The sequence below is a fragment of the Callorhinus ursinus genome, unplaced genomic scaffold (genome assembly GCF_003265705.2).
Source record: "Callorhinus ursinus isolate GAN/ISIS: 27379988/994484 unplaced genomic scaffold, GSC_fseal_2.0 scaffold119, whole genome shotgun sequence".
In the NCBI taxonomy this organism is placed as follows: domain Eukaryota; kingdom Metazoa; phylum Chordata; class Mammalia; order Carnivora; family Otariidae; genus Callorhinus; species Callorhinus ursinus.
This window is the reverse complement of record NW_027397181.1, coordinates 675,387-692,190: the sequence shown is the minus strand read 5'-3', so window position 1 is coordinate 692,190 and position 16,804 is coordinate 675,387. Positions and strand designations below refer to the sequence as shown.

Sequence of the window (16,804 nt, the reverse complement as noted above, 5' to 3'; positions counted from 1 at the left end):
AAAAGGAGGCAGAAAGCTATAGGCGGATGAGAGAGTTCTCACTACTGACTGAAGACAAAACATGACGCCCACACTACACACACACTTCTGTGACGTAAAGCCAAGTGACACCGTCAGCACATGACTATACAAAAACTTTTATTCATTTGTACTACAAGTTGGGCCCACTGCCACTAGGGAACTCAGTGCCCAGAAAACTGACAGTCAGTACCAATGACATCATGGTGGTGGACACTCCCAGGGGACGTTCTGAGGAAAGTTCCAGCGACCCACCCTGGAGAGATTGTTCCCTGGCCCGGCCCCTCCTCCCATCAGAAGGACAGTGCAGTGTGGCCACCAGGCCACCCGAGCCCCAAGGTCACCCTGGCAGGCAGGCTGGCTGCTGGTGGAGGGAGGCTGGGAGACCTGGAGGCTGAGGGGCCAGGTGGACACAAAACTTTAGTCTGTGACGCAGCACAGAGTTCTGTGGGTAAAAACTGTTTATAAATGGGGACCAAGTTCCTCTCGGTAGAGGAGCACCCTGGATAGACAGCACCTCAGGGCAGGAAAGAAAGAGGACTCACCACCAAATGCTGGGGTCATTTCCAAAAGCCAAAGGCCAAAAACTCAAGAAATGAAGAAACACAGAACAGGCAGAGTTTGGACAATTCCAAGTCCAAGAACCAAAACAGCATCTGAATCAACGTAAGTCTCAAAGGCACAAGGCTAAAAACAGCATTTCTGAGTGGCCCCATGGCCAGTCTCGCTAACAAATAAACATGTGCAAGGTTATCAGCTCGCCCCTGTGCAGGACAGACCGCGCTGTGTGAAAACATACGGTGACATAGTACATGCACACCTGCGGCCTCGACAAGCATATATAAGCCCCTCTCGCTGTCCTACACGTAACAGAGCACTCAGGCCATGACTTTAGGAACCGGACAAATTATTATTTAACATGAACGCCCAAATACAGAATTAGAAAAATGTAAAGTTTTACCTCTAGCATCCCCAAATTAGGAGCTTTAAATTTGGCCTCTCTGTGGAGGGCTCGCTAACAGGGCCCCAGTGTCCCCTTCTACACCCCCATCTCCTTCCCCTCATACAAGCTGCCCGCCTGCTCTGCCAAAACAGGGATTCGAATTTGGCTTCACTATGACAACAGGATCACTTCTGCCCTATGGGGTGACAGAATCAGCCCAACCACAACCTCCACCCAAGGGGCTGGGAAACAGCTCTCAGAAAGGGGAAACAGTTTCTGGATCTCTCTCAGGCCAAATGCTAAAACACAGAAAGTGAAAGATCCCATTTGCTTTTACTACAGTTGAAGTCCTATTTGGCTAAGGAATCCATACTCTACCCTACTTCCTGCCTAAGTCTGTTTTTCTAATACAGCAGGGGCTCCATGGCTTAGATCAAATGGGACAAGGGGTGTCTGCGCAAGGCCAAGTCCAGGAAAGGCCTGTGCTTTGCCCTGAGGGCAGTCCTTGCCTCAGTTCATGTAAGGCGATTTCAACAAATACTGCCCCAAACTGGTTCCTGATAAAGTGTAACAAAAACATTTTTGAGAAACATGCCCCAAAGTCTCCGAGGAACTCAGCTAGCCTCCTGAGCTTAAACCCAGTGGGGTCCTCCCCAGGCCTATAAGACCACGTAACAGAGTCCAGGGGCCACAGACTGTCCCCGGGGCAGAGGGTCGCTTTACTGCAGGTCCCGAAGGTTGATGGTGCTCCCTGCACACTGCACCTCCTCAGGCCCAGCAGCCCATCCAGCTGCAGGAAGCACCTCCTGAAAAACCAAGCAGAGTCGTGAGCAGGAGAGCTGGGGGCTCGGGCGGCGCAGGACCACCTCCCAGAAGGCAGTGCTGCGGCTGCACACACCAGCGTCATAACCCGCAGGGCACCTCTCACTTTCCTGAAGCGAACTTGTTTTCCCCTTATTTTCACATATGTTCCTTGAAGAAAGAAACTTTCGTATAAACAAAAAGAAGGCAAAGTGAACTCAATGATACTGTGTTGCAGGTCTCCTCAGAAATGTGACTGTCCTTGTTTAATTCATAACCCTTTCCCCCACTCCGTATGAGGAAGCGCCTCTCCCAGTTCCTGACTGCCTGTGGGTATCATCAACAGCTACACCACCGCCCACCTAAGCCACCTCCTCCTGCTAGAAGAACACCCCCACAGCATTAGATTCAAGGCGATGGCGAACATTTTTTGGCCAGTTATTTGTACACTACCAGATTTCTTTAAGAACGATCTCATGAGTGGGAATACCAGGCAGAACGGAGTTGACATCCGTGAGGTTTTCTGAATGCACGTTCCCAAACTGCATTTGAAGGAACCCCCACTCCAGCCATCTGTGAGCCCCACCTACCCCCCCTCTGTCTACCAGCACTTCTACTTGATATTTATCTTTGACATTTTAAGGAAAACGTTAAACAGCCTAATTTGAATACAAGAAAACTAAAATTACTATGTGTAGGGATTTAAAAAAAATATATGTAAGGCTGAACTGTTAGAAATTTGATAAGCTACTTCATTATTTTATAGCCAAATCTAAATTACCCATTGCCACCTATATTTGGTTTATTGCTTACTTAAGCAAACTAAATTTCCTGAGTCTGTTTTCCCATAGGTTAAAAACCTGGCTGGCCTAGGGGCGCCTGGGTGGCACAGTTAGGCATCCAACTCTTGGTTTTGACTCAGGTCTGATCTCAGGGTTGTGAGACTGAGCCCCGGGCTGGGCTCTGCGATCAGTGCAGTCTTCTTGGGTTTCTCTGCCTCTCTCTCCCTCTGCCCCTGCCTCCTGCCCCAAATAAATAATCTTTAAAAACAAAAACTAGCCCGCCTATTACCCACAGGAGAAAGTGACTAGAATTTTTTTTTATATATCTCAAAGTGCATTTTATTTTATTTTTTAGAGATTTTGCTTATTTGTCAGACAGCACAAGCAGCGGGGAGCGGCAGAGGGAGAGGAAGAAGCAGGCTCCCCGCTGAGCAGGGAGCCCGATGTGGGACTCGATCCCAGGACCCTGAGATCACGACCTGAGCTGAAGGCAGACGCTTAACTGACTGAGCCACCCAGGTGTCCTGTGACTAGAATTTCTAAATATAAAATATTTGAAGAGTGTATTAAATTCCACCTGATTCACAAGTAAGAGCTACAATGGGGAGCAAATCTGAGCTTTATTCTTGGTCTTTTATTTCCGGGTCATTTACCCAAAACCTTTTCTAGAAAGCAGCAAAACATCCTGGCAACCAACCCAGTGAGTCTCCACTTGAGCCCCACCTCAGTGACCAGCCTCAGCAAGCCAAAAGCATCATGACAGTCCTACTAACAAACCCAAAGAGCTGTAAGGCATCCAGACCTGGAGGACATAGACGGGCAAATCGACGGCCAATACGGGGTGAAGGGCAGAAGGCTGCGGGCTGAGAACCAATGGCGAGGCTGCTTCACCTGAGGGGTCATCCTGGGGAGGCAATGGCATGTTTCATTTACCAAGCACAGCAACATTCCTCACCTTGGCCTGAGGAGTACCTGTCACTCTGAAACACACCCTCTGGATTCCAGGCGAGGCCACACGGGGAGCCAGGTGGGGCCTGAAGACCCAGCAGTCACTGGAATCAGGGGCTGGGTGCTGTTTACCCCTCCTCCTGGTCCTCAGTCTCTCACTTTGTTCCCAGCTTGAGGCCCACACCACCTGCCATCTGGCTGCTCCCCACTCCCAGGCCCTTTCCCTAGAACTCCCCCACACACAATACCTCCCCTCAGCCTAGGCCCCGATTTCCCTCCTGTAGGCTGTTCCTAAACTCTGGCGGAGGCTCCCGGTGCCCTCGTTGAGGGCCCTCCGGCTCTCCAGTGGCCACCTCATGGCGCACGAGAAAGCCCACCTCTGCCCCAACCCATGGTCAAGCTGGAAGGGACAAGAGATCACAGGTCTCTGGAGAGGGGAAGGCTCCCAGGTCCCTGATAATCATGCAAGAAAAGGAATGCCATTGAACACTTCAGCTTTCATCTGCACACCCAGCCCATGGTGGCTCACAGTGACCCCTCAACTCCCGGTACCACCGCCAGCATCAGCATCACCCATCCCTTCCCCAGCCTCAAGAAGCTCCTGTGCTGGGCACTATCATTTCCCACTTCATAGACAATAAAACTGAGGCCCAGAGTACTTAAGTAACTTGCCCAAGACAATACTAATTGGTCAGGGAAAGGTAGAGAATTAAAAGCGAGTTTTCTCCACCTCAAGGTTCACACCTTCAATTAAATAGCAGCTTCTCTCTTTCCGATGAGCACCTTTTCTGCACAGGTACCAGCTTCCTTGACGGGCCCATGTTAGAACCTCCAGTCCTGCCTTCCCCACGTCTCGCCTACCGGCTGTGACCATGTTCAGAAGGGCTCTGCTGCCCTTTCCCCCACCTCCACAAGCCCCCATCTTGGGAGAGCCCTGACCTCTTTACTGGAAGAGACCTGTTTTCCTGCTCACCTCTGCAGACCAGTCTCCCTAGGTCCCACTCCCACCAAATGCTCACATTAGCTTTTGTTTTCTGTAAGAGCAAGGCTGCTCACTGGCCCCATCTTCCTGGCCCTCCCCAAGCCCTTCCACCCAGGCCCTCCCCACCCCTTTCAGACTCTTCACAGCCAACTCGGTCCTGTCTCCTCGATGAGGCTCTCCCAGCACTACAGACCCCAAGGATCTGGCCACCCTCCTCTTCAGAGTCAGCTTGGCACTCAGAAGTCCTTGGATATCTCTGTGCCTTCCCAGGTACATGGTACTCTATGGCCCCAGGAGATGCTCAGGGAAGAGGTGGCATGTGATCAGGCCAGGTCAGAGCTACATATCCTCAGCTTCTACACCTCTTCTCTCCCCAAACAGTCCCAATTTATTGTCCCTCTTCCGGACCCTCAAAAATGAGACTACAAACAAAAGAACACACAGAGCTGTGGTCAATGTGTCTGGTGAGTGAGCTCATGGACTGGCTGCCAGCTGCAGGCACTTGCTGAGCCCCGGGGAACAGTCTAGGAGGTGGCTGGCCTGCCTGCGAGGGGCTCATCTTGTAGGGAAGAAGGGCGGGGGGAGCCAGCATCTTTAACACATAAAGGCTATATCCCCGGCTGCACTGAGAGCACTCTCCAGACCCAGGACTGCCAGGCCATGTGAGCAAGCCCCTTCACCCCTGCCCTGAAACGAGCCCTGGGGTCCAGGGAGGGGCGGGGCCATCCGAGGCATCCCGTGGCTCACCATGGGCAATCTGAACAGCCTGAGGCCGGAGCAGAGCCCGGCACCTCCACCCCACGGGGCACCAGACACAGGGGGCATGGGGACACAGAAGCGTCAATCCTAGTAAAGACGAAAGCTTGGACAAATAGAGTGGGACAGGGTGGGAGGAAGGGAGGAGCTGGGGTGACAGAGACATCATCCTGGACTCGGGATGGTCAGAAGCAGGTTGGGGGGCAGTTCCCAAGAGGAAGGAGTACTGGAGGGGTGGAGGCTCAGGGAGACACGGCCCAAAGCCTAGCCCCCGGCTCCCGCCCCATGACCAGCATCCTTTGGGCTTGCTGGCTCTTACCTGCAGTAGCTGGACCTGAACGCACTGCACGCTGGCCGCCGGAGCTGGTCCTGGCAGACCTCCGCTGGGCACCACAAGGTTCCCACACAACCAGCCAGTCTGGCTTGTATGGAAGTGAGTAGGACTGACCTTGCCATCTTTCATTTTCCTCTGAGTGGACCCCGAGGCTCCTGCGATGAAACAGACAAACCAACACATGCCGTGTACCGTGCCTCACCGAGGCCACACTCGGGGGACACAGCCTCCCCGTAGTCACTGTGTACAGCCCTGCAGACTTCAAACTAGTCAACAGGGAGAGTCCCGGGCTTAAGAGGTAGAAAAAACAAAGATTTTGATTAGAAAGCGTAGCAAACTTACCTACGTGTCTTCTGGACATTCAGCGATCAGACCCCAGGTGCCCATTTCACGGGGGCAGAGGCTCCTGCTTACCCTGCAACCCCAAGAACGGCAGGCACACAGGAGATCCCCAACACCATGGAGCACAACTACCAGGCAGAGCTGCACAGTCACAGAAAAGGAACAAGGGAAGGAAGCCGGCCATCATATCCCACCCTCGGGCCCCTCGGCATGTGCTTAAATAAGCTGCCAAATCCTTCAGGCTGTTTTCTGTCCAGCTTCCTCTTCAAAAGTCATCGCTTCGTTGATTTCATAAAAATATGCTTTCTAAAATAATGAAGTACAAAGAAGAAACAAACAATCCGGACACCCAGAAAGGGTTTCTCTGACAGTCGCGTGGTTTGTGAGCAGCACGAAATCCCAAAGACCAGTCGCCTGGATTCAGATCCTGGCTCCACCCCTGACTCTGCTACCTGACCTTGGACAAGCAATTTAAGTTCTGGCCTCAGTGTTCCCTACCTGTGAAATGGGAATACTCCCTACCTCAAAGTTTTGGAAGGATTAAGTAGATATGTGACGCAAGTTTAGAACAGTGCCTGGGTCCTAGTAAGTGCCAGGGAATTTCAGGTGCTGTGACAGCTGTGTCCAGACAGCCCGGGAGATGCATACATGAATGACTTCATAAAGACAATTTTACAGTGAACATCATACAAGTTAACGCAAATAAAAGCATCTGATTTTTACTGGGTGTTATGCACAAACAATGAATCACGGAACACTACATCAAAAACTAATGATGTAATGTATGGTGATTAACATAACAATAAAAAATTTAAAGTAAAAAAAAGCATTTGATTTTTGTTGAATAAAAGGAAAAGAACAAGTGAAACTGAAGGATGTGCTGAATTTCTAGAAAATACGTCTTCGTGAAAACATCTAATGACCTACGGTTAAAGGGAAAAGAGAGGCTGCATTCTTTGTGTAGGTTTTTTGTACTCGAAGTTTCCATTTTAAGCAGGAACGGTTGGTTCTGACACACAGGACGAGCTGCCTCTGTTAGAGCAAGTTCACCTTCGGTCTTGATGCCAACACCGGCCTAGAGGTCCCCGCTCCCGAGCTGTGCGCTGTGCTCCATGTGCGCCCCGCGCCACTGCCCGCCTGCTCCTGCCCATCGCCCTCGCGGCATCTCCCGCGTGCCCGGGAGCGCTCACACGCAGGGTTGTCCGCGGCCGCAGCACGCACCGGACAGCCTGGCTGCCATGAAACCCTGGGGTCATGGCTCCTTAACCCTCGGCACTTGACAGACTCCGCTCTGGGGGGCCCTGTAAGCCGTAGTACCAGGCCACAGCCTGCTACTTCCTTCCTGGGTGCCTGAGGGGTTCTTCACCTCGGCAGCAAGTCTCGGTTTTCCAGGGAGCACATTCGGTGCCCCCTTCACTGCAGGAAAACGTAGTTCCATTATAGCTTTGAGTACGTCTGCCAGCTTCTCTGCCTCAGGGACCCCAGTCCCCTCCTGCTGGATTAGCTCTGGCTGTCGTCCATGCTTCTCCCCACCGCTCTGCAGCTTCGGGACAGCAGACCAGGGCTAGGACTAGGGTGAGCAAGCGAGGGGCTAGGGCCCGGGATCTGCTCACTCTTCTTTAACAGTAAGAAACTCCATGTCACTTGCTATTCTCCCTGAACATGCAGGCTACTCCGCTCAACTCTGGCTTTTTACCTGAATGTGTTGTTATGCTTTGAAGTCTTTTATCACCCTAGCATATTTCCCTGTGATAAAAACATGTACATAAATTAAAATTCTAGTTTTAAAAAATATATTTTCTAGGAGTTGAAATCTTCATGTGAAAAATCAAGTTACTGTTGCAATTATTAGTAATGCAAACCCAACCAGAATAACAAAACCTATTAGAAACTTTGATAATGATGAAATATCAAAAGCAACACTGTACGGAGAATGCATGGAGAACAGTGTGACTGCCTGTTTTCCAGGAGGCTCGTGGGGCTTTGGGTCAGTACTATTCATTGCTAGACTCAGACATGGAGATCATACCTTTTTGCCAATTAGAAAAATAATTTTTTGAGGATTTTTTTTTTTAAGATTTTATTCATTTGTCAGGGAGAGAGAGAGCACAAGCAAATGCTCGTGTGCTTTAAATGTCATTTCACCACAACTACAGCATGCTGAGCTGCAGCTTAGGGGGAACCACGCCACAGGGCCCACACAGCATGGGCAGTCCGTGTGTTAGGATGGCGCTCCTTCCCCATGGAAGGTCCAATTCCACTTTTCAGTTCAAATAAACATACTGAAACATGCTTCAAGGGATATTATGGAAATCACTATGAGATCAACTAAAGAAAGCATCAAGTAATGTATCTTTTTAAGCAACTTTTAAAAGATTTAAATATGTATATCTAATGCTTATTATCTAGCTTTGTAAGATAAAAACAAGATCATTCTGAGCCATTTCTCATTTATTTCATAATGATTCAATGAAAGCTGTGCAGATCATACTCTATGTTACCTATGAAGCAAGAAGAATGATCAAAGCCTTGTGTCCCTTCACTAGATCTGTGCTATAGCATGTATGCTATGCAAACGATGGGGAAATTAAGTAAAAATCATGTGAACAAAATCAGAAATAGAACCCACTTAATTTTGCCAGAGAGCAGCGTTACAGGTTTCCATAAAAAATAGTATACACTGCTGAAAAACTAGTCAGTAACCAGAATATAATTTTATTTTTGTTAAAAGGATGTAAGAGACAGGAAGTAAGACGGACTATAACTAGAATACTTGGTGACACATCATAGGCTAAACTGATCCTAATTACTGTATTAGCACACACACTGCATCACATTCTCTTTTCAACCTGTCCCTTCATCCGGCACCTGACAATCTGGCAGTCCCGCAGACGCCACAGTTACACTGAGAAGAATCACTGCCCCTATAACCTACAAGTGCTCTAGCACCTTCTCTGGTTAACGATTTTTCCTGGCGGTGAAATGTTCATCGCTAAAAGGAACTGCTCAGGCTTACATACATGAACACTGCTGCTTTTGTGGGACTCTCCTTAAAAGCAGTTCCTGCTGGGGTGCCTGGGTGGCTCAGTCGTTCAGCATCTGTCCTCAGCTCAGGTCATGATCCCAGGGTCCTGGGATCAAGCCCCGCATCAGGCTCCCTGCTCGGCGGGAAGCCTGCTTCTCCCTCTGTCACTCCCCCTGCTTGTGTTCCCTCTCTCTGTGTCTCTCTCTATGAAATAAATAAGTAAAATCTTTAAAAATAAATAAATAAAAGCAGTTCCTGCTAGGACAAGAGCAGAAGGGTGGGAAAGGTGAGGGCTGACACCGCCAGGGCCCCCCTATACTGTATCTCATTTCAGAACATCTCAACATGCCCTCCTAGGAAAACCGGTGCATGAGGAAGGCCAAGCTGGACGCAGAGCCCCGAGGTGGTCTTGATGCCTGTGTGAATGAATCCATACAAGGCGCCTCCCTGAAGCCAGCACTCTGAAGTGTCCTGGGTCTGGGGCTCTGGAAGACTGCTTTTATACATGCCCCAGGGTGCTGCGCCACAGGGAGCTTGGTGGTGGGGAAGGACTCACTGTCATGAAGGAAAGGCGGAGAGGAGAGCCTGCAGAAGTCCTGGACCCAAATGCACGGTCTCAGAGATTACAAATGGAAGACGACAACGGGAAGGCTGATTCCCTTCATGGAAGGCCATGCTTGCCTCCCCTTCAAAGTCTTCTCGTCCGCCCAAGGTCCCAGAGACCAGGCTGAACGCTGCCCAACAGTACCCTGAGAAAGCTTCAAAGGAAGAAGGCAGGGCCAGAAGAGGGGAACCTGAGCTGATGCACTGAGCGCCCTGCCCTTGGCTCAGGGGAAAAAAACACCTTGACCTGCTGGTGCCATCAGGGCAGGCTGCTGGGTCACATAACCCCAGACGGTACACTGTGCCTTCTGCTAGTGTGTCATCACCGTGTACAATGGCTGAAAATCACACCCTTCCTGAGTCAGCTATCAAGCCCACTAAGCCACGGATGCTAGAAAGCTTAAAGCTAACACACAGGCTCTATACGGGACCCCATGATGGCCATGCAGCCATCCTCACTAGTAAAAGATGCCATGGCACTACATGTATGTGACCAACTTAACTCACAGACCAGTATCAAGAAACATAAAAAAAAAATCTTTCTCACAGTGGAAATCCAGAAAACCTTAGAGGGCAAGTCATCTTCACAGTGAACTGAATTCTGCTTCAATAATCTCAACATTTACCTGAAACACTGGATTGTGCTAGATAACCTGAAAGAGCAGGGAGAGGAAAGAAGGGTAAAGCCAGCCAGCAAGTCAGCTTCCGTGAAGGAGACCTAAAAGACATTTGGGCATGGAATAGCCAAGTGAGCTGGAGTACGCCACTGCGCACCATGAGTCCCCACCGACTCATCTGTGAACAGCGCTGCAGCATGACTTCACCTCACAGAGCCATGATCAGAATTAGGTGGGGCCAGCAGCACACAGCCTGGCTCAGGCAAAGAGCTCTGCCCATACACCATCTGAAGATGCCCCTATGCTGACAGCCACAGAATCCAGTGCCAACCCAAGCACGTGGCATCCTCGCCCTGGGAGGGCTCTGCGCTGAATATGGTCAGCTCTCGATCCTACATACCACTGACTCCCATGTGTCACTTGCCCCCCCCCCCACCAGGTGCGTCAGGGGTCAGGGGGCCTGATAACTCTGGGCTCATGCAGGCTTTCTCTGCTGGGGATCCTCAGTGAACCACAGAACACAGTGAACTATCTGAGTAACTATTCCCCAACTCTCCTCAGGATGGGAGGCTGGGCCCGTTACATATCCTGGATGGTGGAGGGCACTGGGGCTTAACGCTTTTATAGCTCCTGATGTGTTCAGTCCTACACGGCTATTAAAGGATAAACCACAAACATATATTTATTCACAAGAAAAAATATTCATGTTTAATAGCAAAAAGCAGATAAAAATATATGTGTTATCATTTCTTCGAAATAAGTAACAGGTGTAGTTTATACACATGGGAAAATGTTTAACATCAAAACGCTGGAAGTGGTTTTCCCTGGGTGGTGGACCTACAGGGGAGAAAGCATGTAAGAAATCTACCATTATTCTTCCCAAAGAGTAAACCAACATTACCAGAACCACTGTTGGACCGTGCATCCTTTGCTTACCGGCCCGCATGCCTCTGCTCCGGCCGGTCCCACCTGTCTAGCTGGCCTGCTCTCCACCAGAGCACTGGCCGACTTTCATCACCGACACTCCTCAGCAGTGTCTGGGTCACCAGCACAGTGGTCTCCCTGCCCCCTTATATCTCTTTTTCAAAGTCTGCATGTAGATTTTTAACTAAGTTACTCTTCCAGATGAACTTAAAATGGACAGGTGGTTTTTTTTCTTTTAAAAAGTTCCTTTGGGAGTTTAAAGGAACTGAATAAAAGATGTCAATTAACAGAACTGAGTGTTGCATCCAGGCAGAGTAAGCTGTAAACAGGGCCCTTATCTAGGCCCTGCATGTGTGTCACTGGTGGTCCCGAGATACTTTACTACTTCTCTTGCCGTCGTGAGTGAGATCTATTTTTCATTATTGTTTTTCTGATTATTCTAAGTAGAAAAGCTACTCCTGTGATATGTGCAAACATTTTTTGTACAATTAGCTATTTAGTTATCCTTACTTATAATTATTTGAGTCTATTCCCTTGGGTTTTCTAAGCCCAGTAATCATCATCGATAGGTAATCACATCTTCCTATTTGATTATTTTTCTCTAAAGCTTCCATAAAAATGTCCAATACTATTGCAGTATCGGCTTGGTTGCCTCTTCCGATTATAATGGGAACACATCTCACTGAAAATAATGCTAGCTGCTATTCTAACTTGCTCTCTTTATTAGGGAAATCTTTTTAGTTCCTAGTTAAGGTTTTTATTTTTAAAAATCAGCAATGATGAGTTTTCTCAACTGTCTTGCTTCTCATCAGTGAAAGTAAGCGTGTTCTCTGGCTTCCTGATGTGGCAAATTACATTGACAGATGCCTAACCCTGACCCTCCTGGAACCCTGGACAAGCCCCAGTCATCTGAAATCCAGGTGCCAGTGTTTTACTGGCAGTTCCACATCTGCTTCACACGCTGAAGGTGAGACACGCTGTTCCTGTGGGTTGTACGGCTGACGGCTCTGGAGCCAGCCAGCCTGGGATTCTACCCCTAGTGCAGTCACCCATCAGCTGTGCACCTCCCATCAACTTCATCTCTCTGTGCCTCAGGTTCCTCATCCAGAAAACGGGGTATTAAGCACCTGCATTTCATAGGGTCGCTGTGAGAACTACCTCAGAATCACAATGGGTATACAATCAGCTTGAATTAATGCTACACCTCTGTCAGGTGGAGCACTGGGACATGTTAACTGAATGGCTGGTACTTGAAATGTGTCCAGTGATTAGCAATCTATTCATGCTTTATTGTTCTTTCAACAAATATCGACTGAATCTTTACTCCATTGGGTACAGGGCTATAATGGTGATCCTTACCATGAAGCTTACAACTGCCCACCTGTGTCCTACGTACAGATGTTTTCCAGGGACATACAGATGAGCCTACAATCAACACGCAATGATGAAGCACTACAGCATCCTGGAAACAGAGGGGGCCAGTGGTGGCAAGAGGCCTTGGAAAAGGTTTGGGATAACACGGCAGCCATAATGTAGTCACGGCCCTGGAGAAACCGTTTACAGTTAGGGGATCTGTCAGGGTCCCATCAGGGCCCCAGGAACACTCTAGGTATTGCACCCAGAGGGATTCCATGCTGACAGTGGGGTATACCAGTGATGGCGCACTAAGGAGCAAACACCCTAGTCAGCACGGCAGGTAGGCACCACCACCCCAGAATCCAGAAGAAGGTCAGTGCACGTAAACCAGAACTATGTCAGGAGCTGCCCAGAAAGAACTGGGACCACGAGGGAAACACAGCCATTGTCATAAAACTCCTACCAAAGTGGGATGAAAGCAAGGTCCTGGTTCCTCCTTCCTCCCTCCACCTAATCTCCTGCCCAATGCTCCCACTGGCCAATCCTGGCTGGGAGCCTAGGAAAGACAGTTCCTGTGAAGGTCAAACCAGCAAGCCGGGAAGGGTGACTCAGACTTCACAGAAAAAGGCTGTACAGGAGGTCCCAGGGTGACAGGCTATGGGACAGAGTACATCCCCGGGCACCAACCACAGCTCAGGACCACCAGGGCACACACGTCTGGCCAAGGACAGCAGGCCTGGGCTCCTGGGGCGTGGTTCCCACCTCTGTCAGCTGAACTCTAAGAGCCAGGGGCCTGAAACCACATAGACACAAAGCCCTGCCATTGTTTTCCTTATTCTGCTCCAACAAAAGGCTAATTGAAGGTAGTGATGAGCAAAACCTACATGGAATTAAACGAAGCACTGGGTCCTCCAATCAGCACTGGGCTGTTTTACAAGAATCCTTGCGTGTAATCCACACGACCCCCTAGAAAGGCAGGTCCTGTACTGCCCCCCGTAACAGAGGGGGATGCTGCAGCAGAGAGTTTAGGCGCTTGCCCAATGCCACTGCAACCACAGGAGCAGACCTCAACTGCATTCCAGACTCCTGAGTTGGTGCTCTGATCCCCAGACGCTGCCGCTTGGCACTGTCACCACGAATCGCCTCACATGGCAGCACAGCTCTCGAATGTGTGGCCAAGCCAATCACATCTTTCATGAACAAAGGCCTCCTCCTCACCAGGGCTAGGGACCTGCCCGGGAGGGCTCTCAGCAGACTGCCAGAGTCAGACTTCCACGCTCACTTGACAGGGAGGTGGGAGGACCTGCAGGGGAACAGGCACCTACCGAGGAGACATAAAGGAAGCGAGACATGCACTCCAGCAGGGAACAGCGTGGGGCAGGATAAAGCTAACAGAAACCAAAGTAAGTGACAGCGGCTTGTCAGGAAAGGGCAGGCCTAGAGGACCAGGACTGAGAAAATCCTTATCACCTGCTCACTGTCCCGGGGCAGGACACCTCAACTCGCAGTGGATTTAGGGAGAGGAGGTCCCATTTCTCCACCAGCACAACTACCAAGAAGTTGGCCGCCACCAAGCCCCTGTAGCCTGCTTCGGGAGATCTCTGGCTATGCCAGCCCTCAAAACCACAGCTCCCGTCCGGGGACCACACGGAACCTCGGCCCCACAGGAGCAATGACCAGAGATGGCTGTGGCCTTGGCCACAAGTGTACTGCCAGGAGGCTCACGGCTTGAAGAGCTGCTCCAGGCAAACGTGTTGTGCGTACCCTAGCCACAGGGGCTAAGCCTGGGCAGGTGAAGGTCAGCAGCGCAGAGGGAGCCACTATGGGCAGCTAGAGCAAAATCACCTAGTACCTAAAGCAAAGACAAGACGGAGGGCCTCCCCACAGCCTGCAATCCACCTGGCTTGCCGTCACAGGCCCCACCTGCCATCCAGGGTGCCTAAATGGAGTTCGTGGGTAGTGAAAAAGGCCCACATTTTCCCACACCACCAGGGAGGGTTTTCTCCAGTTGCAGCCCGAACTCCCCATCCACCCCACTGGGGAGCCTCATGATACTCAAGGTCATACTCTACTCTTTCAGGAGTGCCTGTGTCAATGTTCCCAGAATTCTCTTCTAGAAAAACAGTTACAACTGCTGCCACTGCCCAGTTAACAGACAGCCCGCACAGGGGCCTCCCTCCTGTCTCCCTCAATGTGGCCCTTCTGCTCTCAGCATGGCAGCAACAGGAAGAAATGGGAGGAGCCTGGTGAGAGATGCCCAAAGATTTTTCCTTTAATGTGAGAAAAAAAAATTAAAAAAAAATATATACATATATACATTTTATAAAAAATAGATCACTGACTTAATTTCATGGCTCAATCCAACCCAGTTAGTCAAACATTCCAGTGGCACAGACCGGCCAGTGGCACCAAGCAGGTCTATCACCTTGCCCTCCATCTGCATGCCCATCTTCCAGTGCTGGACAAGCTGGCGATGCTAAAGGAGCCACAGAGGGGCCCACTCCATGCTGCCTGGCTCCTGCCTGTGCCCTGCTGCTCTCTTCACCCCTTTCTAGGAAGGGAAACCAATTCCAGACTATTCCTGTCTCAGTTTACAGGTGAAGCAGCTGGAGAGCCCACCCAAGTGCCCCAGGTGCAATCCAAAAACCTCCATTGGTACACTTCATCCCGGGGTGGGGGTGGGGCAGAGGGGACAGCTGTTCCAGTCCCCACTACCTAAATGGGGGGTTAATATGTATTTTGTAATTGCGTAGTTCATGGATTTTCAAACACAGAAAATAAAAATGATGAAAAATGATTTAAAAACTCAACACTCAGAAAAAACCACTAACCATGCAAGGGTATGTGTTCTACCATTTTTGTTTCTGTGCAAATACACAAGTATGTCTACCAACACCACACCCAGCGTTTCTCACGAACGCGGGACTTACCAAAACTATGCACCAAGTGTGCAGCTTTCCTGGTAGAGATGAGAGATAACTATTTAGGAATACACAGTTCGGCACTGAGCAGCAGCACATGCCTGTTTACGCAGATCCCCGGGTATTTCCATGAGATAAGTTACAACATAGTCATTTCACAATTGAACATTATGCATATCATCTGGCTCTTGCAAACAGTATCAAGTGACCATCCAGAAATGTCACGCTGCATCCCTACGTTCCATGCGCACCCGTGTGGGCTCTGCGTTTCCTTGCCTGTGGAGCACCAAGGACAGACCCAGCTTCGTTTGTCGGCGGCCTTCTGCACAGCGCCTGCTCGTGTCCCGTCCCCATTTTTTTACAGAGGCATCCATCTTTCCTCTCATTTCAGGCTGTGTATGTTCATTTAAAACCTTTCAGTGTCCACTGACCTCCAAGGCCTGTGCCTCCGCTCCACTCCGGGCATCGGGGCCCTCTGAGCAGTGAGTGCACTGGGGGGAAGGGCTCTGGTGGCCCAGCTGTAGAGCAGGCTGGTGGTCAATCTCTACCTGAGGGAGCTGTTGTGAAGATGAAATGCGCGCTAAACCACAGAAAGCGCACAGATGAGGACAAAACGAGTGCTGGCTATCCAGACAGCTGCCCATGCTTTTAAAAAACCTTAAGCCTCTCATCTTCTTTATCCTATATGGAATTTTAGTCTTTTCCTCAAAAGGCCATTACTCATTTGCTGATAATCAGAAGAGCCACCTTGACAACACACAAAGAAGAGTGTGTAGGTCTCAGGCCTATCGATCAATGAGCGTCCCTGTGTCCTGGCCTAAGGGACACAGCACCACCACAGTTTTTCAGTGGTTGTCACCTGCAAGATGTCCCCACAAACACAGGGCAAATCCTCCAGGCTAGTTTCCCATGCAGCCTCAGGAATCCCTGACCACAGGTTCCTAAGCAAGTGCTCCGAAATCCCCTCAGAATTTCTAATGGAATTGCATGAAATACTGTGGGAAGAGTTAGCATGGCTACAATAATGACCTCTTTCTCTCCCAAACCCCACAACTGTCAGCAAATCTTGTTGGCTCTATCTTCAAGACAGATCCAGGATTTACCCACCTCTTCCCACTGGTGGCCACCATCTGCCCGTGGCCACGGTCATTTCCTACTGGGGACTACAAGAACCCCCTACCTGCTCTCCTTGCCCCTTACAGTTTATTTTCAGAAAAGCAGCTGGAATGATCCTTTTCAAAAGATGTCACTTTTCTTTTTTTAAAGATTTTATTTATTTGACAGAGAGAGACACAGCGAGAGAGGGAACACAAGCAGGGGGAGTGGGAGAGGGAGAAGCAGGCTTTCCGCTCAGCAGGGAGCCTGATGTGGGGGCTCAATCCCAGGACCCTGGGATCATGACCTGAGCTGAAGGCAGACACTTAATGAATGACTGAGCCACCCCGGCGCCCC

General features: G+C 50.0%; 1 protein-coding gene across 4 annotated transcripts in view; it reads right to left on the bottom strand.

Annotated features, from left to right (window-relative positions):
* The window catches only part of ZXDC (ZXD family zinc finger C), a 105,893-nt gene that overhangs the window by 60,388 nt on the left and 28,701 nt on the right, over nucleotides 1-16,804 (bottom strand). For 2 of the 4 annotated variants that reach the window (XM_025860265.2, XM_025860266.2), the window contains 3 exons: nucleotides 5,550-5,719; nucleotides 3,347-3,448; nucleotides 122-1,767 (listed from right to left, as the gene is read on the bottom strand). In XM_025860265.2, the coding sequence (XP_025716050.1) occupies nucleotides 1,681-1,767; nucleotides 3,347-3,448; nucleotides 5,550-5,719 (359 nt within the window). In that variant the 3' untranslated portion in view covers nucleotides 122-1,680. Of the gene's footprint in view, nucleotides 1-121; nucleotides 1,768-3,346; nucleotides 3,449-5,549; nucleotides 5,720-16,804 lie in introns of those variants that run through there. The other 2 variants (XM_073889856.1, XM_073889857.1) reach the window with 2 other exon arrangements.